General features: G+C 52.2%; 8 protein-coding genes across 8 annotated transcripts; 3 read left to right on the top strand and 5 right to left on the bottom strand.

The window, feature by feature from the left end:
• Positions 1-1,598: 1,598 nt before the first annotated feature.
• PMZ80_003499 (uncharacterized protein) lies at positions 1,599-2,443 on the bottom strand (the record flags this gene model as incomplete). The annotated part of the gene is made up of 2 exons (XM_064871928.1): positions 1,599-2,028; positions 2,253-2,443. 2 exons carry the CDS (start codon positions 2,441-2,443, stop codon positions 1,599-1,601), a joined length of 621 nt encoding a protein of 206 aa, XP_064732308.1.
• Positions 2,444-4,579: 2,136 nt separating this feature from the next.
• PMZ80_003498 (uncharacterized protein) lies at positions 4,580-5,263 on the bottom strand (the record flags this gene model as incomplete). Its single annotated transcript, XM_064871927.1, has 1 exon — positions 4,580-5,263. The coding sequence occupies one exon, from the start codon at positions 5,261-5,263 to the stop codon at positions 4,580-4,582; it is 684 nt and encodes a 227-aa protein (XP_064732307.1).
• A 599-nt stretch (positions 5,264-5,862) lies between these two features.
• On the bottom strand, positions 5,863-7,158 carry ATE1 (Arginyl-tRNA--protein transferase 1; the record flags this gene model as incomplete). Its single annotated transcript, XM_064871926.1, has 1 exon — positions 5,863-7,158. One exon carries the CDS (start codon positions 7,156-7,158, stop codon positions 5,863-5,865), a length of 1,296 nt encoding a protein of 431 aa, XP_064732306.1.
• A 1,688-nt stretch (positions 7,159-8,846) lies between these two features.
• PMZ80_003496 (uncharacterized protein) lies at positions 8,847-9,379 on the top strand (the record flags this gene model as incomplete). The annotated part of the gene is made up of 2 exons (XM_064871925.1): positions 8,847-8,853; positions 8,946-9,379. The coding sequence occupies 2 exons, from the start codon at positions 8,847-8,849 to the stop codon at positions 9,377-9,379; spliced, it is 441 nt and encodes a 146-aa protein (XP_064732305.1).
• Positions 9,380-12,104: 2,725 nt separating this feature from the next.
• On the bottom strand, positions 12,105-12,560 carry PMZ80_003495 (uncharacterized protein; the record flags this gene model as incomplete). Its single annotated transcript, XM_064871924.1, has 1 exon — positions 12,105-12,560. The coding sequence occupies one exon, from the start codon at positions 12,558-12,560 to the stop codon at positions 12,105-12,107; it is 456 nt and encodes a 151-aa protein (XP_064732304.1).
• Positions 12,561-13,347: 787 nt separating this feature from the next.
• Positions 13,348-17,264, top strand: SEC31 (protein transport protein S31; the record flags this gene model as incomplete). Its single annotated transcript, XM_064871923.1, has 2 exons — positions 13,348-13,553; positions 13,601-17,264. The coding sequence occupies 2 exons, from the start codon at positions 13,348-13,350 to the stop codon at positions 17,262-17,264; spliced, it is 3,870 nt and encodes a 1,289-aa protein (XP_064732303.1).
• Positions 17,265-17,877: 613 nt separating this feature from the next.
• On the bottom strand, positions 17,878-19,281 carry LIS1 (Lissencephaly-1; the record flags this gene model as incomplete). The annotated part of the gene is made up of 1 exon (XM_064871922.1): positions 17,878-19,281. The coding sequence occupies one exon, from the start codon at positions 19,279-19,281 to the stop codon at positions 17,878-17,880; it is 1,404 nt and encodes a 467-aa protein (XP_064732302.1).
• Positions 19,282-20,131: 850 nt separating this feature from the next.
• PMZ80_003492 (uncharacterized protein) lies at positions 20,132-22,954 on the top strand (the record flags this gene model as incomplete). Its single annotated transcript, XM_064871921.1, has 1 exon — positions 20,132-22,954. The coding sequence occupies one exon, from the start codon at positions 20,132-20,134 to the stop codon at positions 22,952-22,954; it is 2,823 nt and encodes a 940-aa protein (XP_064732301.1).
• Between the last annotated feature and the right edge of the window lie 1,150 nt (positions 22,955-24,104).

Genomic DNA, 24,104 nt, shown 5'->3' with positions numbered 1-24,104 from the left:
TCTGTTCGTGGCTACCCAACAGCAATGTACGAGCCGCTATCTGTGCACATGGATCATGTTCCCATTTGCGCAACATTCACACCGAGGTCGAAGCTGGTGGCGTCGCCATCTCACGTTCGGCTTGCGGAAGCATATGTACCTCGCCTTGACATATATCTCATACTGGCAGAAGACACTGTACTGTGCCACACAGGAAGGCCCGTCGCACTGTTCGCGTAGAAGCATCATGTACCGGCAGATCAAGTTTCGTGCAAGTGCCTTGACGCTCTTGGAGTGTGTCTTCATCGCTTGTCCATCGAGTGGGATTCGACTCGTGTTGATTTCGTGGGGAATCACAAGTCGCGACTCGGATCGTCAACGCGTGCTATACCAGGCATGCCTGGAGCAGAAGCACTCCGAGTTGATGGGAAGTATCCTATGGCAGCCTAGTACACAAGAGTATCTCGCATGGCATGCTTTGCAGCATAGTCATCACCAAGTATTGGTCGTGCCGAACCTCAGGTGGTACTTGCATGCCATCTCTCATCAAGAGGAACGCGTATTTGGAACAGAGGCTCTCACGCTACCTAGGTATTGTTCACCCCATCGCGCGGAGTCGCAGTAGCTCTTATAGAGCCATACACTGTTAACCTTGTCGGCGGGGACTAGCCACGTGGTCGTTCGAAGTCATGCTGATAGCACTCCCGTCAATGAATACAAGGTTGCACGTGTAATTTTCACAATAGCGTCGACCCACTGAGTGTCGAAAGAACTGACAGAGTAGTCACAAGAGTCGTGTAAAGCTGACCACTACCTATAGTTCAGTTACGGTCTTCTCCGGGCAAGGCTATATCCCTAGAACGTCTGGGCGTCCGCGCGGCTGATTCCCTAGCGATAGGCACTCTAGGTATGCCCATGCGGCGCACCTCTCATATAAGTGATAAGCCACTGGAGCCGCTATTGTGAAAATTACACATGCAAGCTTGTACATATGGTCGGAAGCTGGGGGCATGGAAGGGAAAGAAGGAAAGTTCGCGTAGCGCGACTATGTCCGGGAAATCGACCCAGGCCAAATGTAGAATGAGTTCAAATGACCATCATGAAGTGGGCATGCGGAGCTGGTATTGACGAAAGACATGTCATTTGAACTTCCAAGAGCATTGATGTCGACCCTAAGTGGATTCGCATCCCCCGATCTCCTATTAGCATTCTCGGCGATGCTTCATCCAATACTGCTTCTGTCTCACCGGTTCAACGAGCAATCGTCATTACAGCGAGGACGCTCGCTGCCGATAAGAGGGTAACTCTTGAGAAGTATTCCACGTACAACGTGCATTTATTATGAAGCTCATCTGATCCAATTGATAGACGTCTGATAGTAAAACACTTCATCTGGTAGCCCACCAACGCCGTGCTATTTCGTCGCCCAATATTCCACCAATGCTATCTAGCAGAGTCTGCAGCAGGCCTTGGCATGCTTTCGAGGGTGTCCAACACCTTGCGTGATCATCGTCCTACGGTTGATGTTGCGGCGTCGAATGTTGGCGTGGTATATGATGGGGGCATCGAGCTTCTTTGCACGCTCATCGGTGGCAACAAGGCCGGTAGACGCGGCGTCATCAACCTCGAGTCGCGGGCTCGCTGCTTTGTGTAAGCTTGCGCAAGCCTTCGAGCAGGCCCGTCGCATTCTCAAACCAAATCCCTGTGACAGCTCTGGTAGCTGCAGATGTAGGTACCATGGGTGCAGGTGCACCAGGCTTGATCTCAGGCTCAATGATCTCGATGTCAGCACTGCGGGTGTCTTTACTGACCTCGCCTTGTGGTACAGCACGCGCTGCGAGCTTGCGCATACCCCTCAGCACACCCGCGACCTTCTTCGACCACTCCCCTCCCATAGCCTTGACAGCAGCAGACTTCGCAGGTATGATACTCCCCGGCACAAACGGCGCAACACCAGGCTTCTCCTCCAGCTCGACCTCACCAAAAACGACAGAATTACTCTCCTCAACCTCCGCCCTCGGCACCTCGCCCCTCCCCCCATCTCTCGCTCTTCCAAACTCTCTTCCAACACCCACTCACCCTCCTTACCCCCCTCACCCTCCACATCCCGAATACAATACGACATCCCCGTTATCCCCAACATACAGTTCGGTTTCGGATTTATATTCTGGCAATAACAATAGAACGGACACCCGCCGTCGCCCCTTCCGTTCTCGTACTGGCGCTGGAGAACCCCGTCGCGGTCGCAGTAGAATCAGGCGCGCTGGCAGTACACTGTGTTCTCGCGGTTGCCGCCGCAGATCATGACGTAGTTGTCGTAGAAGCCGTTTTCGTTTCGGTCTTGGAGGGTGGGATCGGTTGGGTTGGTGGTGGCGGTGGTGGTGGTGGTGTTTGGGAGGGTGGTTGATGGGTCAGTGGGAGAGACGATCGTGGAGTGGCTCAGGGATGCGAGGGTCATTGCCATGCTTGCGAAGCAGGCGCCCGCTGTGAACGATTTAGTCTTCATTGTGCTGATAGCGTGTATCGGGTTGTGGTCGGTATTCTAATGGTTCTTTTCTATTGAAAGTATATCGAGTGTACTGAAGAAAGACAAGAGAGATTGCAAATTCAAAGCTTTTAAGTACTATCTAGTATCTCCAAGTGAAAATTATCATTGTGAATCGCGACAAAATGAAAGTGAAGATAGCGTCCACACCAGTGAATCACAATGCAAACCTGCTGCGCAAGCTCGAGTGATAACCTCGCATAATCGCACGTTTGTCTCAACCCTCCACGTCGTGCCCATCAAGCTCTTGTACTCCTGTCTCCTGTTCCTCCCGATGCCACTCTCCATCATCTACACCTCGCGAACAGTACAGCGCGCCCGACAGTCCAAGGATACAGTTAGGTTTGGGAGCTAGAGACATACAGATACACATTTCTTCACAAGTGTAGATCCTGAAACCTCGTCTCGTGTCACGTGACAACTGGCCGGCACCATTACAGTAGTATGCTCCTCTGGACTGGCATTGCTTTGTAGCTGCTGAGTCGCTAGCGCAGACCATGGCGTAGTCATTTTGTCTTGGCATTAGCATGTTGATATGCTCGGGCTCAGCAGCTTCTGATTGTGGAGATATACCGTGCTTGTTAGCCATATCTGCTGAGTCGAGGGGAAGATGAGGTAGACTCCTCGACGGTCGTCAGGAAAGCGGCTGGTACGGTAGCCACAGATGTATCAATGTCCCAGCTGCCATCATTGCGGAGGCAATAAGTCTTCCCAGAGACGCTTAGGACGCAGTTTGGCCTCGCAGGGTCGATACTGCTCACCGATCGAGCCGTACCTTCTGGCGTGGAGTGCTCGATCGGGTCCACTTCGATTCCTGATGTCGTTGAGTGCGTATCTGGTTCCTCTATCTGTGAGACAGTATCACCGGTTCCAGTAGTGTGGTCGGATGGTGCGTGCGCTTCCTAAGCCACCCCATCTCGCGCACAATATGCCGCGCCGGACAGGCCAATGACACAATGCTGTTTCGGTACCAGATAGTTGGAGATGGTAGAAGAGATATCTGATTGATGCTCTAAATGACTATCTACAAGTAGTACGCGCACAAGAAGCACCTTATATGGGCTGCAGGTGTGCGTAGGTGCCTGGCGGGAGCCAGGCCACCACATCCACGTGATATCCTTGGCAGTAGATCCAACTCAGATTTATGCACACGCATTTATCTTCACACGTAGGCATGTCATATTTAGCCTTGGTCCTGTCTATGATCAACTGCCCCGAGCTACTACAAAAGTAGCCCCCGTCTTTCTGGCATTTGTTCGTGGAATCCTTATTCTCTGCGCAAACCAGAGCAAAGTCGTTGCTGGGCCACTTGCGCTCCAACGCATTGCGCATCTCGGAAGAGCTTTCGATGGTGGGTCCGATTGAGGTGCTGTCTTTTGTGTTGGCGTCGGATTCAGACGGAGGGTCGATGGACCGTGCGACATTTCCAGGGTTTTCTTTCTTGTGTGGTGCGTCTTCAGGTGTGGAATCTCCATTGTTCGTATCGCGTGAACAATACGCCGCGCCCGTCAGACCAAGTATACAGTTCGACTTGGGATAGAGATTAACACACTATTTGCATACATTAGTAATCTGTACCGGAGGAACTGGAACGGTGAAGGTTGCTGAAAACACAGCGGCCCCTAAAGGTCAAGCAGAAAGGCATTGTATGGTGTGATTCAGCGATAGACTACCAGTGAGTGCTGATTGCTTGACCGACCAGTGACGGCTTGTTCAGGAGAGACTCACCTTGCAGGCCGTAGCACATGCGGGCATAATATATTTTTCCTTGTTCTTGTCCAAGATCAGATGTCCACTGCTGCTACAGAAATAGCCTCCGTTTTTTTGACATTCATTCGTGGCGCCTTGATGATCTGCGCAGACCATAGCATAATCATTGCCGGGCCACTGGGCATTACGCTCTTGCGGGTGCTGAGCCTCGGAAGAGCTTTCTGTCTGCATAGCGAGGGATGCATCGGAGCCAGGTTCCAAAGGAGATTTGGTCGAACGTACATCATTTCGGGGTCCCTCGGATATGTGTGGCCCGGCCTTCGTGTACTGAGTATCGCGCTCTTGCTAGTTGCGCCCCTCAGTCGCAGTCTCGGACTCAGATATTTCACCTTCCTTGTCCTTTCCCTCCTCTGTCACCGTATATTGGTCGTCTTTGTTGGGCGTGTAAGGCTTCAAGAGCCCCTCATCATGCAGGTCCCGCTGACAGTATAGCGCACCTGTCATGCCCAGAAAGCACACAGGCTTCGCTGTCAAACTTATGCACTCACAAAGATCACACCCTTCATCCCGTTCGGGTTTAGTGGTTTTGAGGGCTCCGTTGGCAGTACAATAGTAGCCCCAATTCTTCTGACAATCGTTCGTGAGTCCCTGATCGTGTAGGCAAACGAGTGACATGTCATTCGTCCCGCCTATGAGTGAAGCACGGTCAGCGAGCTCGACAAGGGCTCGGTCGGCGGTCGGCTCGCTTCGTGAACGAAGTCGTCTCAGATCAGCTTCTGTCAATTCCCGCCATTCTTCGTCCACTTCTTCGAGAAGAGGCAACTTTGTCATCTCCACGGAGGCGTCGACATTACTGATGTCCTGTGGACAATAGATCGTGGCTGACTTGATGCCGAAGATACAATTCTCTACGGCTGGAGGACTCACGGAGGACGTGGTGGCATGTCGTACTGGTTGTGCGGTTTCAGAGGATTGGCCCAGGGCGAAGAGCAGGGCGAAGCTCAACGAGGCGAAGGATTTGGTGAACATATTGTCGTTAAGTAAGGATCTGATTTTGTTCACAATTATCTTTGGTCGGAGATCTATCGGAATGGTGGAGAAGGCGTCGAGCGATCTAGAGTGGCTGTGTAATATGGTTTCGTTGAGTGGTGTGACTGAGGTTGTGATCGAAGTTGGTAGACTGGCTGTCTGTATGGTAGAAGAAAGGAACATGGGAGTAATGCTCGTGGACGGCCATTTATACATTTCAGGCAAGTGAACGCAAACGCAGTTGTGACATGAACTAGGTCAAAGTGCCAGCACAACAGATCAGGATCTCGTCTGCGCGGCGTCTTGAAACCACGTATTCTGCCTCAACACCAAACAAAAGTGCTGTGCGAACGCTCGGACGTAGTTGGCGCAGCGTACCCTAAGTCTAGCTGCTAGGTCATATACTCGCCACGAATGTCACTGTCATATGTATACCTGTGGTCACCTTGCACTCCCTTTATTATTGAGTCAACGAGCCGCGTCAAGCCGACATGGGTGAGCAGAAAGCACTGCATTGAGTTATCACTTGGGGAGGGATGTAAGCATTACCAAGCTGAACGAATCTGTCTCGTTGCTATAATGCTCAACCATTCAGAGCACTAAAACAGTGCAAGTGCTGTGTTGTCAAGCAACATAGGTCCTGTCGTTGCTATCAGCTCTGCCGCAATGCCCTTGATCGTGCCTGGATCATCGACCTGCCATTCTTCCCAGCCACGCAGATCCTCGAGATCGATCAAAGATGTTCGGACGAGAAGTTTCAGGTGACCAAGGTTGAGCTTCTCGACCTCGTTCTTCTTGAGCACACCAGGTATGTTGTAGTCGAATAATGACCCTTCCGGTATCTCTGTATCATCAACCTCGGAGACATCAGAGTCCATTTCAATATCTTCCAACTCTGTCTTTGACTCCAGCTCTTCTGCAAATGTTTTCCCAAATTTGCTGGGCTCGTTCTGCATGATGGCTGGGGAAGCCCCGTTGCTTTGTCCATTCGATTGTGCGTCGAGACTTGCCTTCCTGTCAGCAGACAATGATACGTACCGCCGCTCATCAAGCTTCTTGCGAAACTCGTCGTTAAGTGGATTCCATTCGAGGCTCTCCGGGTCCAGGATGTGGCTTGGCTCGAATCGACCCTTGTAACGCATCTTTGTGCATGAGTGGATATAGAAACCCATATAGTAGTACTCGTAACCTTTCTCCAAGGCAAGGGCGATCTCGTGCAGGGCACTGATCTTGCCCCAATCCCATTCCTGGTAATCTGGATCGTAGAAGAGATAGACCGAACTCACCGCGTGCGGCAAGAGATCGAGAACACCCACAGCAACCACTTTACCATCAAGCCGATAGCACATATGGTGTGAACCCAACTTCATCGTCTTGCCTCTGACTTTGAGAACTTTTCTGTCAAGGCCGTTGCAGAGAAACCGCGTGAAAGATGCTCGTGACCATCGCGACGCTGGATCTTTGTGTATCTGGGTCTGGTACCTCAGCATCACGTCGTGTTTCTCCTCCGTGCAGCCGTCTGCTTCTAGATTTACCTCGAGCTTGTGAGCTGGTTCGATGGCCTTTTTAGTCTTCTTGTCAACAGGCTTTGGAAGTCGTTCATATTCTGCCTTGTGAACGGCATCAGTTACGTCGAAGTTATCGCGCTTTTGTCGCTTGACGTCACGTGGTTGAGGGCAGAGCATGGCAGCCTTCCTCTCGTAATCGGGGCCAAGTACGTAGTCATTGAGCTTGTTGATTGCCGAGCGCTGTTCCTTTTTGGCCTTGAACTCCGATGCCTTTAGCCTGATGGTGTAATGAGGACAACAGGAACGAGGTAGATCGGGCTTGTAGTATGTAGTACCAGACCTCCTCCAGCCTCGGTCCATGAGCTCTTGGTAGTGGTCGACGCGCATGTTGTCACATGACATGTAATAAGAGCAGCTGCCATCTTTCTGCTTGCAGTAACCACAATGCTTGCTTTTCTGGTAGCCTATAGTCATGTGAGTCAGCAACTACTTTCGTTTACCACGGCCTCGGGGCAAAGCAAGCATGGCTTCAACTGGATATGTATAGCAAGGCATCCTTCCAGGCGAGAGCTTCATGTCTAGGAACGACAGCATGATCTGTTGTGTGGCAAAACGCACCACATCCACAGATATGTTGGAGATTGCAGAGATGACAGACGGCAACATTGCGATCGATGGGCATGTTTGATATCAGACGACGGGTCAATGTTTGCATACGCCGTTTCATGATGGCAAGCGAACAGGATGTAGCTTACCAAGAGGCTTCAAGATGGAAACGCCAGTAGCCATAGTGATAAGCTAAGCTGTAGTGGTTGCTGCAAGTAATAATAAGAGCCGCTTTCTGGAAACGTATTTCGAGAACGAATTGGTGGCCTCGTATCGTGTTCTGATGACTTCACTTTCGAGAACGCAGAGTACCTGACACCCCACGCAGAACTGAGTCGTGTTACAATCTGAAAGGACTAAAGACCGAGCATCAAACACCAATCAAGAAAAGGACGAAAAGCAGCACCATCATCAGTGGATTTCTGAAGGAAAGGGTATGGGTCGTGTGCTTGGGTGTCGTGTGAGGAAAGGCTCCGACGTGCCTCAAGCCCTGTCTTTTTGGAGCAGAGAAGTACCGACCAGCACAGCTGCGTTCGCGCACGTGCTCAATCGAACGGTCTATGTACGTTTCACGCTAAACGATACGCAACCCGAAAGCTCTCTTCAGAAAGAGTCTGTGCAGCAGCTACCACCACTTACTTACACCGCATACTGCCGGTTGTGGAGCGCGCCGCGAGCTTGTAAGGAACAACGCACATACAGTAGCACTGGACTATCAGCCGATGTGCTGGCAGGCTCCTGCTGTAGGATGAATATGTTGGAATGTATTAATGGTTGAGGGAGCAGTGTTCTTCGAGACGATCAGGCAAACGAGGGGGATCCACGCTGCAAAGGAGGCAGATCTGCCACCGAGTCAAGTACGTATCTGTATAATCAGCATAGCATTGGAACGTGCATTGCATCCGGCCTACAAGGGACTGGCATGATCAAGACTGCATCGATAGACAAGAGCTGTGCGCTGCTGCTGGTCCGCATCAATCAGACACGGCAGTGTGAAATAATGGGCTGATGGGGTTCGGGGATTAGAGCGCAGGAGGCAGCTGCGGTGTCCATCAAGCCCATGATCGCTAATTTTCCTCCACCGACTTCTCTCCTCCGTAAGATTTTTTCCCACACTATCATGCTCTACAAGAACCATGGCTATCCGCAACCACAACTTGCCTGACTCTCCTTCTAGCAAGTCCTCACCGTTCCTCCAGCCCCGTCCTCGGGACTGAAGGCACACCTTTCACTTGCTTTACGCACAAACCCCAAACAACACCTTCATCATGCATTTCCATTGATTGTCACACCCTTTCACCCTTCCCCTTCACCGACCAGGAACATTACTAGTAAACTTGTCGGGTCTTCTCCTTCGCTTCTTCGGTTGCCCACAATTTGACTAGACGTCTCTCAACGGCCAGTCTTTTCAAAAGGCTTTCGCAAACTTGTCATCGCGTGACTTACTTACACGGGGAAACGGCGACGAGATGGCGGGTCAGTCGATGACAGCTCGCACAGGAAATGGCAATCAACGTTTGTCTCTCTACTGCTGAATGTGCTCTTGCACTTTCTAATGCAAAGACCAGGTTACGGATCCAAAGGCGAGCGTCTCGTGGCAGGAGTGGTGCCACTATCCAAGGACAAAGCCAAGGTCCTCCTTATCCAATCGTCTGGTGGCAAAAGCTGGGTTCTGCCAAAAGGAGGATGGGAGCTAGATGAATCAACGGCACAGAAGGCTGCTGAAAGAGAAGCTTGGGAAGAAGGAGGAATTACTCTCGAAAATGCGAGCTGGAAAGACCTGAAAGCAATCCCGGATCTCAGACCTACCAGCGCGCTCTCGAACAGTGCCCCGAAAGCAAGCTATCAGTTCTTCGAAGCCGTGGTCAAGGAGGAGAAGTCAAATTGGCCAGAGAAGCACAAGAGGACCAGACAGTGGTACACGTTCGCACAGGCCGCACAACAGCTGGCTCAGCGGCCGGAATTGTTAGAAGCATTGAAGAGGAGCTCACTCAAACGATAGATGGACAGGCCGTGAGGAGTTGCCGTCTGTTAAGAGCCAGCAAGGAGAGAAGCTCTGGGAGCTTTCCTCTTTTGCAATGGTTAGAAATCAGTTGGGGCCATGCTGGTCTGCAGGCGTGGAGAAATAGACTGCTCTTGGGACGGTTCAAGGTGATCAGCATCAGTACATGCAAATCATCAGAGCATGGATACACTTTTTAGACAGGACAAGCGCAAAGATGCGTCCTACTACATCACATAATCCCCGCAGCAGCATTGCTGCTGCAATAGAACTCCCTAACCATTTCAACTCGTCCAGAGCGTATGCATGCACTTCGTGCAGTAATAAAGTGGTCTGCTATCCAATAGAAGCATTCTGCTCGGAAGCGTGGGCATGAAGCATGCTTTTGTTTGATGTTGAAATCTAGGTCGATCCTGCAACAGCATGTCGTGTACTTTGATCTTCGCTTCACTTTGACATTTAATATGCTGGTCAGTGCTCCAACTGCGTTAATATCAACCATCGCAAAAAGGGGACATAGAGTTGGGTCGTTTATAGCCTTAGACTGATGTAGCAAGTCTCCGACCACGGCAATCAATGGCTTGCCTCTTTCTAGCTTATATACAATGTCCATGCCACAGTCTTCGTCATGCCTGTCAAAGTAATACCCAGTCTAGTGCTCCAAGTCAACAGGAAAGTTTCCAGCCTCTCTCTGGTCGTTCCATCTCATCACCCACGAGTTCGGGCACAGTGATCGGTACGCAAGGTAGAACTGTTGTGTCCATGTTAGCCACCTTATCCATCGCTTCTCGCCCGTCCTAATGTGACTGTACCTGTCTGCATGGTTTGAAGTCCTCGCCTTTGGCAAGAACACACTTATGGTAGTCGACGTAGTTTTGCCAGCAGTGCTTTGTCCTATCATCCCATTAACCTCAACCACCATAACACCTCATGTCTCTCACGTACTGGTTCTGGTTGGGAAATCGAGCATCGTATCCGGCTATACCACAAGTCAACATCAAAGTCCACCAGCGTCTCTTTCTAACTCGGAGTCCTCCTGCGACTGACCTGTAACGAACTTGAAGGGCTTGGTAACGTTACCACCGAGTTCCTCGGGGTCGGGGCTTTCCATAGGCATGTTGGCGACGAGTGGAAAGTTATTCGCAAGGAACTGGTAAGGTGGCTCGTGCCTGTATTCGGTGTATGGCGCTGTCAATCGTGTCAAAGTCTAGGAACAGTCGTCGAAGTCATGAGAGATTCGCCAAGGAAAGAGCTCCGGCAGCAGTTGCAGCTGCCGCAACCACCAAACCTCACGTGATGTGATTGGAGGAAACACTTCCAGCTCCCGAGCCTGATGCGTTCAAGTTGCATCACAGCTTCATTTCAGTAAATACACAGCGCAAGAAGCTCAAGAAGCTCAAGAAGCTCAAGAAGCTCTCTCAACAACCCTCTCCACTCACCATGAACTCCTTCGCAACTCGACTGCCTGTGTTCCGGGCAGCTGCCCTTCGGCAGCCTGTCCTACGCGCTCCTATCGTGCGATCTACCCAGTCTGCCATGCTACAGCAGACGAAGTTGTTCGGAGCAAGGCCATTCTCTTCGACCGGCGTTGCCAGGAGGGAAAAGGTGTGTAAACAGAGCCAACAGCCAGAGCGCAACTGACATGCTTCACAGGAAGAGGGAGGGGAGCACAGCGGTATGCGAACATGGGTTGGAGGAAGGCAGGAAGCTAATACCACGTACAGCACACACGATCAGCCAGAGACTACGAACACTGAAGAAAATGCCACCTGAGCTAATCCCGCTTTTCATCGTTGTCTTGTATGTCCCGTCCATACCCTTGTCAACGAGTCCGAGTGCTGATTGATGGGATTCTAGCTTTGCCGTGGGGGCCGCAGCTTTTGCTATTGGACGCAAGCTCATGACAGACAAGACATTGAGACTGACAAAATCGAAGAAGGCGGTAAAACATTCCGGACAAGAGGCAGAGCAGCATTAGAAGGCATATCTTCAGCAGGAGTTTGAAGAGCGGGATGTCACAACAGAAGCGTGTATGCTGTACAGAAAGTAAGAACCAATATCTCAACGATAGAAACCGCTTTTCCTGCGTGAGGTCTGGAATAGGTACATCTTAAGAGCCGACAACGTTTACGTCCCGCGTTAACAGATGGCTCATGCTCGATATTCTTCCTGCACAACAACCCCCACTCACTAACCATACACGTTCGCGCTCAAAGCTCGTCTCGCGCTATAGAAATCCACAGCGAGCGCGGTCAGCTGTTCTAATACTGTCGCTTTGAATGTTGTCGGTTGTCCACCATTAACAGATCAGCAAGACTCAAAGCCTTACTCTATACGTACACTGCTTAACAGCTCTCTGCATTTCCTCCTCCCGTCTTGGCTAGAGCTCGGTCCGGCTTGATGGGTGCAAGCACCGGTCAGCCAGGCTCTTGCTTTCCTAGATGATCTTTCATGCCGTGCTTCCTCTACCTTCGAACTCGTGCCTCGCTTGCGCTCCTCTCGCTCATGAACTCGGTCGGCACTCTAGACATGTCGAACTGCGCGTCTGGCGGTGCATTGTTGAGCTACCATAAGCCTCTCCTCAAGTAGCACTGGAAGTCATCTACTGGGAGATGCATACACTTCACGGCGTCACCTCTTCGATTTTGAGTAGCCGTTACCCCACAAATGCTCTGACCACTCGTCAGCGCTGTACATTCGTCCTCATTTCCAATTCCCAGCAACCTCACCCAGCCCTCGGCCCCGCAACATCCAATCCCTCCAACCCCTGCATCGGATCCACCTTCCCACCCTCCTCCTGTCCATCCCCTTCACCATCCACCTTCCCCTCCCCAAACCTCTCCCCATACCCCTCCTGCTCCCAAACCGCAACCGTACTCCCCACCCCCGCCTTCTCCTCCCGTCTCTCCCCCTTTGCCATACTAACCTTAATCACCCGTCCAAACAACTCACTCTGATCCATATTGTTGATCGCTTCCTTGGCATCCCCCGCGTCCTCGAACTCAACATAGCCGAAGCCGCGGTGGAGGTCGGTTGATGAGGGCGCTTCGGGGCGCGGCAGGGATATCGATGTGATTTCGCCGAAGGGGATGAAGATTTCGGAGAGGGTTGTGCTGTTTACGGTTTGAGGGTTTAGGCCCGAGATGTAGATTGTTGTGTTGGGGCGGGTGGGGTCTTCCATTGTCGGTGTGTTGTTGGGTGTGGTTGTGTATGTCGTGGCGGCTGGTCGTGCTTGGCCTGGAGGCTGGCGTAGATCTAGAGTGGTGCTCTGAGAAGCGGAATAAAATTGGGCTTTGAGTCAAGAACGGTACGAGTAGGCTTCTCTGAAGATTCGATATGGGAGTTTTTGACCGTCTATAGAAAACGGCGATCCAAATTTCACTGTAAGAGTTCTGTAGACTTCCGATTTTACAACCCTGGAGCACCCCTGGTCAATGGTTTGCACGTAGAAGCGCTACTGCACGTGTTTCAATGTTCGGTGGGAATGAAGGTGATATGCTCCTGAGGATGCGCTTCGATGCTACGGAGACCACGGAAAGCGTTTCAAAGGGGTGAACTAATGTATTCAAATTTGCGCCCTGAGGAGAGTGCCCGAGTACAAATTGAGCATTTTTGTAATTCATGAAAATGCCTCTTTTGATATACTCGGCTAACCTTCTTCAATGACCGAATAAGGAGTCTGGAGAGGACCCCTTGTGCAGCAGCGGCAGCCATGACGCTCGAGCCCACAAGTCTAGCGGGATTCATGTGCAAGTGGAAAGGACACTTTGGAAACCACATTTATACACATTTCTAGTCCTGGTGCCCTCCCGAGTTGACAAACAGCACTACCAGCGCCAGCCGCACCTACCTGTAATCTGTTCTTTTGTCGCTCCTTATCGTGTTCATGTCCTCGTTGTGAGCCCTTCATCTTTCCACGTTCCTCAACATCCTGGTGGACGCCCGACACCAATATCAGTACGAGTATCATGGTGCGTCTTCGCGAGATTCAACGTACGGCGGCCTTCGCCTGGTCGCCAGCCACTTCAGAGCCCTGGATTGTCACCGGAACCAAGTCTGGCGCCGTCGACGTCGATTTCAGCAATGAAACATGCCTAGAGCTTTGGGAGTTGAGCCTAGATTCCCAGGGAGGCAATGAATTGCAGCCAAAGGTGACCCTACCGACCGATACAGGGTGAGTTAAGACACCGGCCTTGTCGAGTCGTCGCTAACCAATGTCAGCTTCCACGATTTGGCCTGGACCCCTCCCACAGCAGAGCACAAGAAAGGAATAATAGCAGGTGCTCTAGACGACGGCACGCTCGCACTATGGGACGCAGAGAAGCTAGAGACAGATCCTACGAACGCATCCATCTACAGTAAGAAAGTACATTCAGGTGCTATCAAGACACTACAGTACAATCCGCATCCCAAGTTCTCCCACTACCTAGCCACGGGAGGAGCAAAGGGCGAGCTATTCATAGTCGATCTCAGCGATTTAGGCTCAGATCCAATCAGATTGGGCAGTACAGCAGCAAGAGCAGACGAGATTGATTGCTTAGACTGGAACAAGAAAGTGCCAAATATCCTAGTGACTGGCAGCAGCGGTGGCTTCGTCACAGTATGGGATCTGAAGACAAAGAAAGAGAGCTTGACGCTCAACAACTATGGCAGAAAGGCCGTCAGCGCGGTCGCTTGGGACCCTGAAAAGCCTACACGATTGATCACTGCTGTCCCGCTCGAGCAGGAGCCGGTTATCCTTGCTTGGGATCTAAGGAACTCGAACGCACCCGAGAAGGTGATGCGCGGTCATGATTCGGGTGTGCTGTCGCTCTCGTGGTGCCCACAGGACAATGATCTGCTACTTTCATGCGGCAAGGACAACAGAACGATTCTGTGGAATCCTCAGACTGGCCAGGTATACGGGGAGTACCCCGTGGTCACAAATTGGACATTCCAGACCAGATGGAACCCGAAGAACCCGGGCATGTTTGCTACAGCATCATTTGATGGTAGGATTTCGATCCAAACTCTACAGAACACAAATCCGCAGGCCGTCGCACAGCAGGAGCAGACTGCTGCAGCAGACGGAGAGGACTTCTTTTCGAAGGCACAGACGCAGCCCCAGACAAGTTCCTTCTCCCTCACCAAGGCTCCGAAATGGCTCGAGCGTCCATGCTCGGTGTCTTTTGGCTTTGGTGGCCGCATAATATCGGTCAGGCCAACAGAGGCGGGCAAGAGAACATCGAAAGTGTCAATCACGAAATTCGAGGTCGACTCAGAGGTTGGAGCAGCGACAAGCACTTTCGAGGAAGCCATGCAATCTGGCAACCTAGACGAGCTATGCAGCACGAGAGCTGCCGATGCGAAAACCGACGAAGAGAAGGCCGACTGGCAAGTCATGAAGACGCTGCTATCGAAGAAACCACGGGAACAGCTGGTCAAATACCTTGGCTTCGACGAGACGGACGAAGTTGCTGATACCCTAGCTAAAGCAGGGCTCGAAGACAAGCCCGATGACCAAGACGAGCCCAAGGCACAGGTTAACGGAGCCAAGAAGGGGCACAAGAGGTTCGAGTCTGTCTTTGCGACTGACGCAGACGGTGATTTCCTGTCGCAGCTGGCTGCGACTAAAGGCACAACAACCAACAACCCCTTCCAGATCTACACAGGGTCAGAATCTGAGGCCGACAAGCAGATTACCAAACTGGTCATGCTTGGCAAATTCGACAAGGCCTTGGACATCTGTTTAGCAGAGGAGCGAATATCTGATGCATTCATGCTTGCCATTTGTGGCGGAGAAGCTTGTATCAAGAAAGCACAAGAAGCATATTTTGCCAAGAAGAGTGGCGGGCCCAACTACCTGCGACTCCTGGCTTCTGTGGTCGGCAAGAACCTCTGGGACACAGTACACAATGCAGATCTCGAGAATTGGAAGGAAATCATGGCTACGCTGTGTACCTTCGCTACCGAGAAGGAGTTCCCAGACCTGTGCGAAGCTCTTGGCGATCGACTAGACGCGCAGACGGATCACACGGCAGCTGCACGGAAAGATGCCGCATTCTGCTATCTTGCTGGTTCCAAGCTCGAGAAAGTCATCGACATCTGGATCGGCGAGCTTCAAGAGCATGAGGAAGAAGGTGCAGCCAAGTCAGCCGAAAGCTCAGCGTTCTCCTTGCACGCAAAGGCTCTACAAGATCTCATCGAGAAGGTCACGATCTTCCGAAAAGTAGTAAACTTCCAGGATACTGAGCTGCAAAAGACTGAAGACTGGAAGCTCGAAGCTCTGTACAACAAGTATCTCGAGTATGCGGACATCGTTGCTGCTCACGGCCAGCTAGAGGCGGCGTCGAAATACCTTTCACTCTTGCCTGTGCAATATCCAGAAGCAGATGTTGCAAGGGGCAGAATACAGCAAGCCACGAAGAAGCCTGTGGTTCCTGCCGTGAGACAACCAGCTTCGGCCGCAGCAACCCCACAAAAACCATTGCCTGGTCTAGGCTACCAGCAGTCCGCAAACACATTCTCGCCCGTGGCGCCTCCAGTACCATCGCCTTTCGGTCGACAGCCTCCAGCACCTACAGCGGTCCAATCCTATGCTCCTCCTGGGGCGCCGTCATATGCTCCGCAAAACTCATACCAGCCAACGCAAGCATCAGCACAACCCAGCAATCCTTATGCGCCTGCAGGAGGTGCTGCAGGGTACCAACCACCACAACCGATGCGTGCAGGTGTAGGCCCACCTCAAATGGGTGGTATGCATCAACCACCTTCGCATTTTGGCGCACCACCGCGAAACTTCAACCAGTCGCCCTCGGTCCCACCACCTTCACAGGCTAAGGATATGAAGGCATGGAATGATCTTCCAGATGACTTCGCTAGAGTCCCAACACCTCGCAGGGGAACGCCATCTATGGCTGGTCAGCAGCAGATGGGTGCGCCTCCAACTCAGTTCTACAATCAGTCAACGCCGCCAGGCTCTTCTGGTGCACCCTTCGGTGGCAGAACGCAGAAAGCTGTTCCTCCGCCACCTAAGGCGGGCGAGATGCCTCCGCCGCGAGTCCAGTCACCACAGGTGTCGGGCCCCGAGATTAGACGGCCAGGGTCCACAGCCCAGAATGCATATGCGCCGCCACAGCAGCAGCAGTCTGTTAGCTCGCTGCCAACCCCTATGCAACCGCCAGTGGCTAGAGGCCCCTCGCCGTTCACAGCACCACCGTCCGGCGCACCACCGCCGAACAGATATGCTCCAACTCCTGGTTCACAACCAACCACGAATGCGCCTCCAGCCCAGCGTATCATCTCTCCACCACCACAAGGCGGTCAATTCCAGAGCGCAAGGACGCCTTCCAACCCATACGCACCAGGACCACCCCAAGGACAACCCCCATCAAATCCATATGCTCCAGGCCCACCACAACAACAATTCAACCAACCACCACCGCCACAAGCCGGTCCACCACCGCGAGGTCCACCACATCCTCAACGAGAGACCGCCGGACCTCCATCGGCGTCCTCCCCACAAGCCACATCCGCACCTCCCCCAGCCCGAAAACACCCCAAAGGCGACCGCTCCCATATCCACCCCGAGGCCCTCCCCGTTTACCAAATCCTAAGCGCAGAGATGTCCCGGATAGAACCTCGGGCACCTGCTACTTACGCGGCCCAGGTTCGCGACACAGTCAAACGCCTGGATCTTTTATATGACCACTTGAATAACCAGGACCTCATTCGGGGGGACACCATTGGGATATTAGTGGAGATGGCGAATGCGATTCAAGCAAGGGATTTTGTGACGGCTGAGAGCATTAGGCATGATGTTCATACGAACAAGGTTGAGGAGTGTGGGCAGTGGATGGTCGGCGTTAAGAGGCTGATTTCTATGGGTAAGAACATTAGGGATTAGGGATCAATCTTGTTTGAGGGCGAAGGGGGTGCCAGTGATGAGAATGAGGCTAAAGAGTGATATTGATATATCGGTGGATTATGAAGTAGTGAGTGCATGAGATAGACAGTTTTCATCAATGATTCATGCTTAAGTATGTTCTTATGAGTACACGGGCGTCCTCCCGAGTTGCAAAAATGGTGCTGTTGTGGTTGGTATAGTAGAATAGTAGCTGACGATCTCTTTTCCGTCGAACATGGTGAGAACAGCATGGGCACGCCGCCGCCGATGAGATGAGGTCGAAGTGAGACTGAAGTGAAACGTATCAACAAAAATGATCCACAAGACACGTCTTGGGGCAGCTATTTCAGGAAATCAGAACAGGAGTTACTGCTACGCGGTTTGAATCTCGCACATCAGCAAGAATTGGTATCGTTAACAAGACTTTTGCTGGTCGTGTATCATTGAGTCTTCATTATTGCATATACACACGAACGTAACTCATGTTACCTCTACCGCTCTGGATTCCCGAGTAGAGCAGCATGCCAACCTTAGTCTATCGCTGCTTTTGTCTTCCTGAACATGGACTCCCGTACCAGATATAACGTCATGAAACATCCCATCATGTCGCTACCTACCCAGCGAACACCCTCACATTCAAATCAACACTACTTGTCGCAATCACACACCTTATCTTTCCACCCCCACCCCCTTTATCCACCTGCTGCCCCGCTATCGAAGCGTTGTTCGCACCCCCATTCCCATTCTCCCCATTTGTCGTTCCATTACTCTGCAAATTCATATCCGGCGCCCACCTAACATCCGTCACAAAATGCTCATGCGCATCCGCAATAACCTTCACACACTTCGCCTCCTGAGCTAAATCCCAGCACCGTATCGTTTTATCCTCAGATACACTCAGCAGGTACCGTCCCCCAGGATGAAAAATCACAGCCTTAACCCAGTTATCGTGGCCGATGAGTGTCTTGTGGCATGTCCCCCTGTTATCCCAGATTTTTATCAGTTTGTCGCGGCCGGCTGTTGCGAGGAATTCACCACTTGAAGAGGGGGGTGGAGGTTTCTTGTAGCCTGCTAGGGCTGAGAGATGTTTGTAGGATGCGGCGGGGGCGAAGGCTACGGCTTCGAGGTAGTGCTCGTGTCCTTCGAAGGTGATTTTTACTTCGCCTGTTTGCGCGTCCCAGAGGCGGGGGATGCGGTCGTTTCCTGCACTGAGGAGGAAGCGGCCGTCGAGGGAGGGGGTGACGGCGCGGACCCATTCTGTGTGTCCTCGCAGGGTCCGGATGCAGTAGCCTGTTGTTACGTCCCAGATGCGGAGGGTTTGGTCGCGCGAGGCGGAGACGAGGAGGTTGCCGGAGAGGGGGGCGCCGGCGGCGCCGGAGGGGATGAAGCGGATGGAGGAGATGGAGTGGTCGTGGCCTGGGAGGGTGCGGATGTTCTTGTAGGAGTCTGAGGGGTCCCAGAGTTTTATGGTGAGGTCGGAGCTGCAGGAGGCGAGGAGGGTTGAGCCGCGGGGGCCGCCGTAATCGATGTCTAGGACTGAGCGGGTGTGGCCTTTGAGGGTGTGGAGGGATTCGCCGAGCTCGTAGTCCCAGATGCGGATTGTGGAGTCTTCGGAGCAGGAGGCTAGTTCTGAGAAGACGGGGTGGAAGGCGACGGCGTTGACGGGGAGTTTGTGGCCGGAGAATGTTTGGCGTGCTGGGGACTTGGGTAGCCATGTTGTTGGGTCGAGTTTGCGATTTGAGGAGAGGGGTGTTGCGGTGTCTATCTCGTTTTGTAGGCTGTTGCACTTTGCTTCGAGGTCCATGATCTTCTTCTGTAGGCGCACGACTGAGGTCCATTTCTTCTCTAGTAGAGTCTCGTACTTCTTTGCTGTGGCATCGTCGAAGCCTTCAGTTTCAGTCAGATGTGCTTCCTGCCGTAATGTGGTTGCTGTATCGTTCATGCCTATGCTGAGCAGGTATGCGATCATGGACTTGTGCAGTTCGTCTGCTTGTCGGGTGGTGAGTAATTGGCTCATCCTGGGCGGCGGGCCCGGAGGGCTGGTAGCGACGGAGGACCTCTCATGCGATGGGGTGGTGCTGCCGTCTTGGATCTGAGAAGTGGTGGTGCTTGACGGGCGTGGTGAGTCTTGTGCTAGTCGAGCCAGCGTTGAATAGTCGCAAGGCGGTCAGTAGCAGTGTCACGGCAGCTGGAATGGCAGGAGCGCAATGCAGTAGTGGGAGATGTTGGGGGTGTCGGCAGTGCAGGTAAGATTGGGTATAGAAAGTGTATATGTAGGGTCGTAGAGGTATGCGACCTTCACAATTGTCATTGAAACATGTTCCTTCCTGCTTTGTATGGCTATGATGCAGTGTTTCGGGAGTAGTCAATACGCTTTAGGCTTATGAGGCTAGAGTGGGCACATGCAAATCGGGAGCATGACCGCTGCACTGGACTGGATCATCCCTAGACGAGGGGGTGCAGCCGAATCTTTGGCTCGCATGGGCAAGGGTGTTCCCCGAGTGACGCAGCTGAGTTTGTTGTGCACACCAAAGGAGAAAGATTCAGGAACAATTGCAGCCCAAATTTGCGACACCACCATTACACAACAATCAACGACAAAGGATTGTAGACAGCTCGTGGCATACACACAGGCCCCTCTGTCGCACCACTGTCGAGCCTACTCATTGCGCAGCCCCCACGATCAATGAGTGGCATAGCAAGCCGTGCCTGCCGTGAGAAACAAGAGGAATAACATTCGTTTGATATTTGGTAAGAGCAACCATAATCCAGACTGCTGGTCAGCCTGTGAAACACTCGTTACCCTCGGTTTGCATGGTCTTCGACTGAAGTGGGAGAGGGAATGGAGTGCTTGCAGTCACTAACAGATGTCTCTACGCAGATCTATCGACTCGACACGAGCAACATCGACCAAAAAGAAGAGCCCACTGAGCTCCCTCGTCAAGCGCATCTTCTCCAGCGAGGCCAAGATGGCTGAAGAGGAGGTCGACTTCTCTCAGCTTCCACTACTGGATCGCTTTCAGCACAAGAACTGGAAAGTCAGGAAGGAGGGTTATGAGGCGGCAGTCAAGGCATTCGAAATCACCCCAGACGAATCAGATCCCGTCTTTAGGCCATTTAACTCAGACTCAGGCTTATGGAAGGGTGCTGCTGGCGACTCCAATGTAGCAGCACAGCAGGAAGGTCTGGCTGCATTGTGCGCGTTCCTGAAATATGGAGGAGTACAAGGTGCCCAGAGGTCGCGCTCCCATACGATACAGCCTATTTATGAGAAGGGCTTGACGTCAACGAGACCTGTTGCAAAAGCGAATGCCTACGAAGCTGTCCTCCTGTACATTGAAGTCGACAAGCCCGATGCCGTCATCGAGGAAATCCTACCTGCTCTCACCCACAAACAGCCCAAGGTCATAGCAGCCACTCTGAATGCTCTGACACAGATATACCATAACTTCGGCATCAAGGTTGTCGACCCCAAGGCTGTGCTCAAAGTCCTCCCCAAGATTTACGGCCACGCCGACAAGAATGTAAGAGCAGAGGGCCAGAACCTGACAGTCGAGTTGTATCGATGGCTGAAAGAGGCCATGAAACCATTGTTCTGGTCCGAGTTGAAGCCTGTTCAACAAACCGATCTCGAGAAGTTATTCGAAAAGGTCAAAGAGGAGCCCACCCCAAAGCAAGAAAGATTTACGAGAGCACAACAGGCACAGATGGCTGCTCAACAAGAGAAGGCTGCCACAGCTGGCCCTGAGGACGAAGATGAACCCCAAGAAACTGCCGAAGCTGAAGAGGAACCTGCAGAGGTCGATGTGTTTGATCTCGCCGAGCCTGTCGATGCCGCCTCCAAAATCCCCGCCAGCTTCAACGACAACATCAACTCTTCGAAATGGAAGGAAAGAAAAGACGCTCTCGACGAGCTCTTCAATATTCTGAACACACCCCGACTGAAGGAAGGCCAGTACGACGATGTGGTAAGAGCATTGGCCAAGAGCATGAAGGACGCAAATATTGCTGTGGTAACAGTAGCTGCCAATTGTGTGGAGAAGCTGGCCTCGGGTCTCAGAAAAGGCTTTTCGAGGTATCGAAGCAATATTATGGCCCCCATGATGGAGAGATTGAAAGAGAAGAAGCAATCCGTTACCGATGCACTGGGCGCCGCTATGGACGCCGTTTTCAATGCCACTTCGTTCAGCGACAACCTGAGCGAGATTATGGCTATGCTAGTACACAAGAACCCCAATGTCAAGGGCGAAACTATCAAATTCCTGGTCAGATGTTTACGATCCACAAGAGACGTTCCAGCAAAAGACGAGCAGAAACAGATCGCCGAGGCGGGTACCAAGCTTCTAACTGAGTCTACTGAGCAGATGAGATCGGGTGGTGCCGAGATCTTAGGTACCATGATGAAGATCATCGGTGAACGGGCAATGGGCCCATACCTCGATGGCCTGGACGATATCAGAAAAACCAAGATCAAAGAGTACTTCGACACTGCGGAAGTGAAGGCTAAAGAGAGGCCGAAACCAATAGTCGGTCCTCCAAAGCCTGCTGCTGCCAAGAAAATGGTTGGAGGCAAGAAAGCCCCGGTCAAGAAGGCTGCTCCTCCTCCGGCCGAAGACCCAACTCCTTTGCAGCCTAAGCCAACAGCCCGAGCCCCACCCAAGACATCTGCTCCAACGAAGCCCGGCCTGGCTGCTTCCAAGCTCGGCGGTCTCAAGAAGCCAGCCGCCTCCAGCATGGCTTCACCACAAAGACGTGTTATTTCGGATCTGAGCAACGCCGACGATGAAGAGTCCGCCGCACCATCACCATCCAAGTTTGGTGCCGGCCGTGGTGGTCTAACGTCACGGTCACTGGCTAAGCCTTCAGCTATGCCAGCTTCTCCACCACCTGTCCCGCGAGACAACGGCCTTGGCGCTGCTGAACGTGCAGAGCTCGAAGATTTGAGGCTGGAGAAAGAACGAATGTTATCACTGACTGAAACTCTTAGAGCACAAAACATGAAGCTATCGAACGAGATCTCAGAGCTTCAGAATCAGAATGCGCAACTAATCGAAGATCATACAAGAGATGTCCTGCAAATCAAAGCAAAAGAGACCCAGCTAGTACGCGCAAGAGGAGAATGCGATGTGTTGCGAGCAGAAATTGAGTCTACCAGAAAGGATAGCGAACGATACAAACGCGAAGTCAGTAGATTGGGCCGCGAAAGTATTGGCCGGGAGCGAGAAGACATGATGAGGGGAAGACAGCAATACGACGAACCGAGTGATAACGCGTACGAGGAGAGTCCAGCTCGATACTCGATGCATCTGAACGGAAACAGCAGGCCCGGAAGCACTCTACAGAGGACTGGTAGCACCACGTCAAATGGCTCGAGTAGAGCTCCCACCGCGAGACCGCCAAGCAACCTGTCCGCCTTCTCACCAACTGAAGAGAAGGAGAACGCTGGGTCTGATGGTTTGGCACAGGCTGCAATGAGGAGAAAGATAAGCCCACCAATGGGCACATCGTCAGCTGGAAGAAGTCCGCAGCGACCACAGTTTGGCATGAGTCGGGAGCAGAGTTCAACTAGTGTCAACTCTGGTTCCGGCGAGGGCGAGAACTGGAAGAGAGCAGCGGAGGTCACAAGTCAATTGAAGGCGAGGATAGAGGCTATGAAAGCACGACAAGGCCTCACAAAGCCATCGTATTGATGGAAGCAGCGATGTTTGTAATAGCATTGGCGTGGCGTTCTCCTTATTTGCAAAGCACTGATACCCTTTTGCGTGGTCTGTACATATTGGGGCTTCTAGCATGAGTGATGAGCATTGGTATGAGTAATGGAAGAATGACATTAGCAGCCTCTTGTTTAGGGACAGCTTCTCGGAGTGTAGTACTCAGTGTTCCTGACTGGTTGCGCGGCGTCCTCCCCAGTGCCTTCATGCGATGTCGTCCTGCATAAGCAGGCACAATGAACATTAGTATGACGCAATGGCAGCTGCCCTATCAGTATTGACCAACGATACTAATGGCAGGAACGTCTCAGAGCACTTGCACCATTGTCGAAAGATAGATCAGCACATCGTTTCGGTCAGTCGATACGACGTCAGCATTCCTCCACGTCCACGCACAAATAGCTGGTCATAAAGATCGACACAAGGACTGTCGGTGGCTCGAAGGTCATCCTTGTCAGCAGTGAAAGTGGGAGCATCAGAATCTGACATGAGCAGGATGATGGCGGCAGTCTGGGTCACCATGGATGTAAGGCGGCATTGGACATGATTTGCATGCAGCCCAGGTTGAACCTCCAGGATAGGGGGTTCGCTATCGGCATCGTATACTAGGTAAGTCAGTAGTCGTCTTGTCGTCATGTTGAACGTCCCGCTCGGCCTGCAAGTCCCTATTGACACCCGTGCCTGGCTTCATACGCACAGACATGATCAAGAAGATCGGCTTCGACAAGCTCTGGGGTGATGATGCTGCCGCCTAATGAAGCAACGGAGATCATGGCCAGTTGGGACGAGAACGAGTTCGATATTAGCCTGACTTGCAGATACTGGCCTTAGAAGGGACTCGAGACATCGGCAACTGGGAAGTAGTTATGGTCAAGGACAAGGTCAAGGAAGGGCCAGTACAGCTGCCGTGGTAAAGGTGTTCTGAGAGGGAGCCTGGGACCTGACTTGCAGTTGCCTCAGGCAGGCTATCCCTGTCGATCACTTCCTGGCGCGTGGATAAATGGTTCACATCTGCCTCGAACACCCAAGGTAATGCATTTTGCGTCATGCGACAAGCTCTCATGAGATTGCACTGAATATTATGTCTGTGCAACACACCCTCCGAGCGAGTTGGTGGTGGGCTCATGAG

The sequence above is a fragment of the Knufia obscura genome (genome assembly GCF_036327395.1).
Source record: "Knufia obscura strain CCFEE 5817 isolate CBS 148926 chromosome Unknown scaffold_3, whole genome shotgun sequence".
NCBI classification, from domain to species: Eukaryota; Fungi; Ascomycota; class Eurotiomycetes; order Chaetothyriales; family Trichomeriaceae; genus Knufia; species Knufia obscura.
This window is presented reverse-complemented; position numbering and strand designations above follow the sequence as displayed.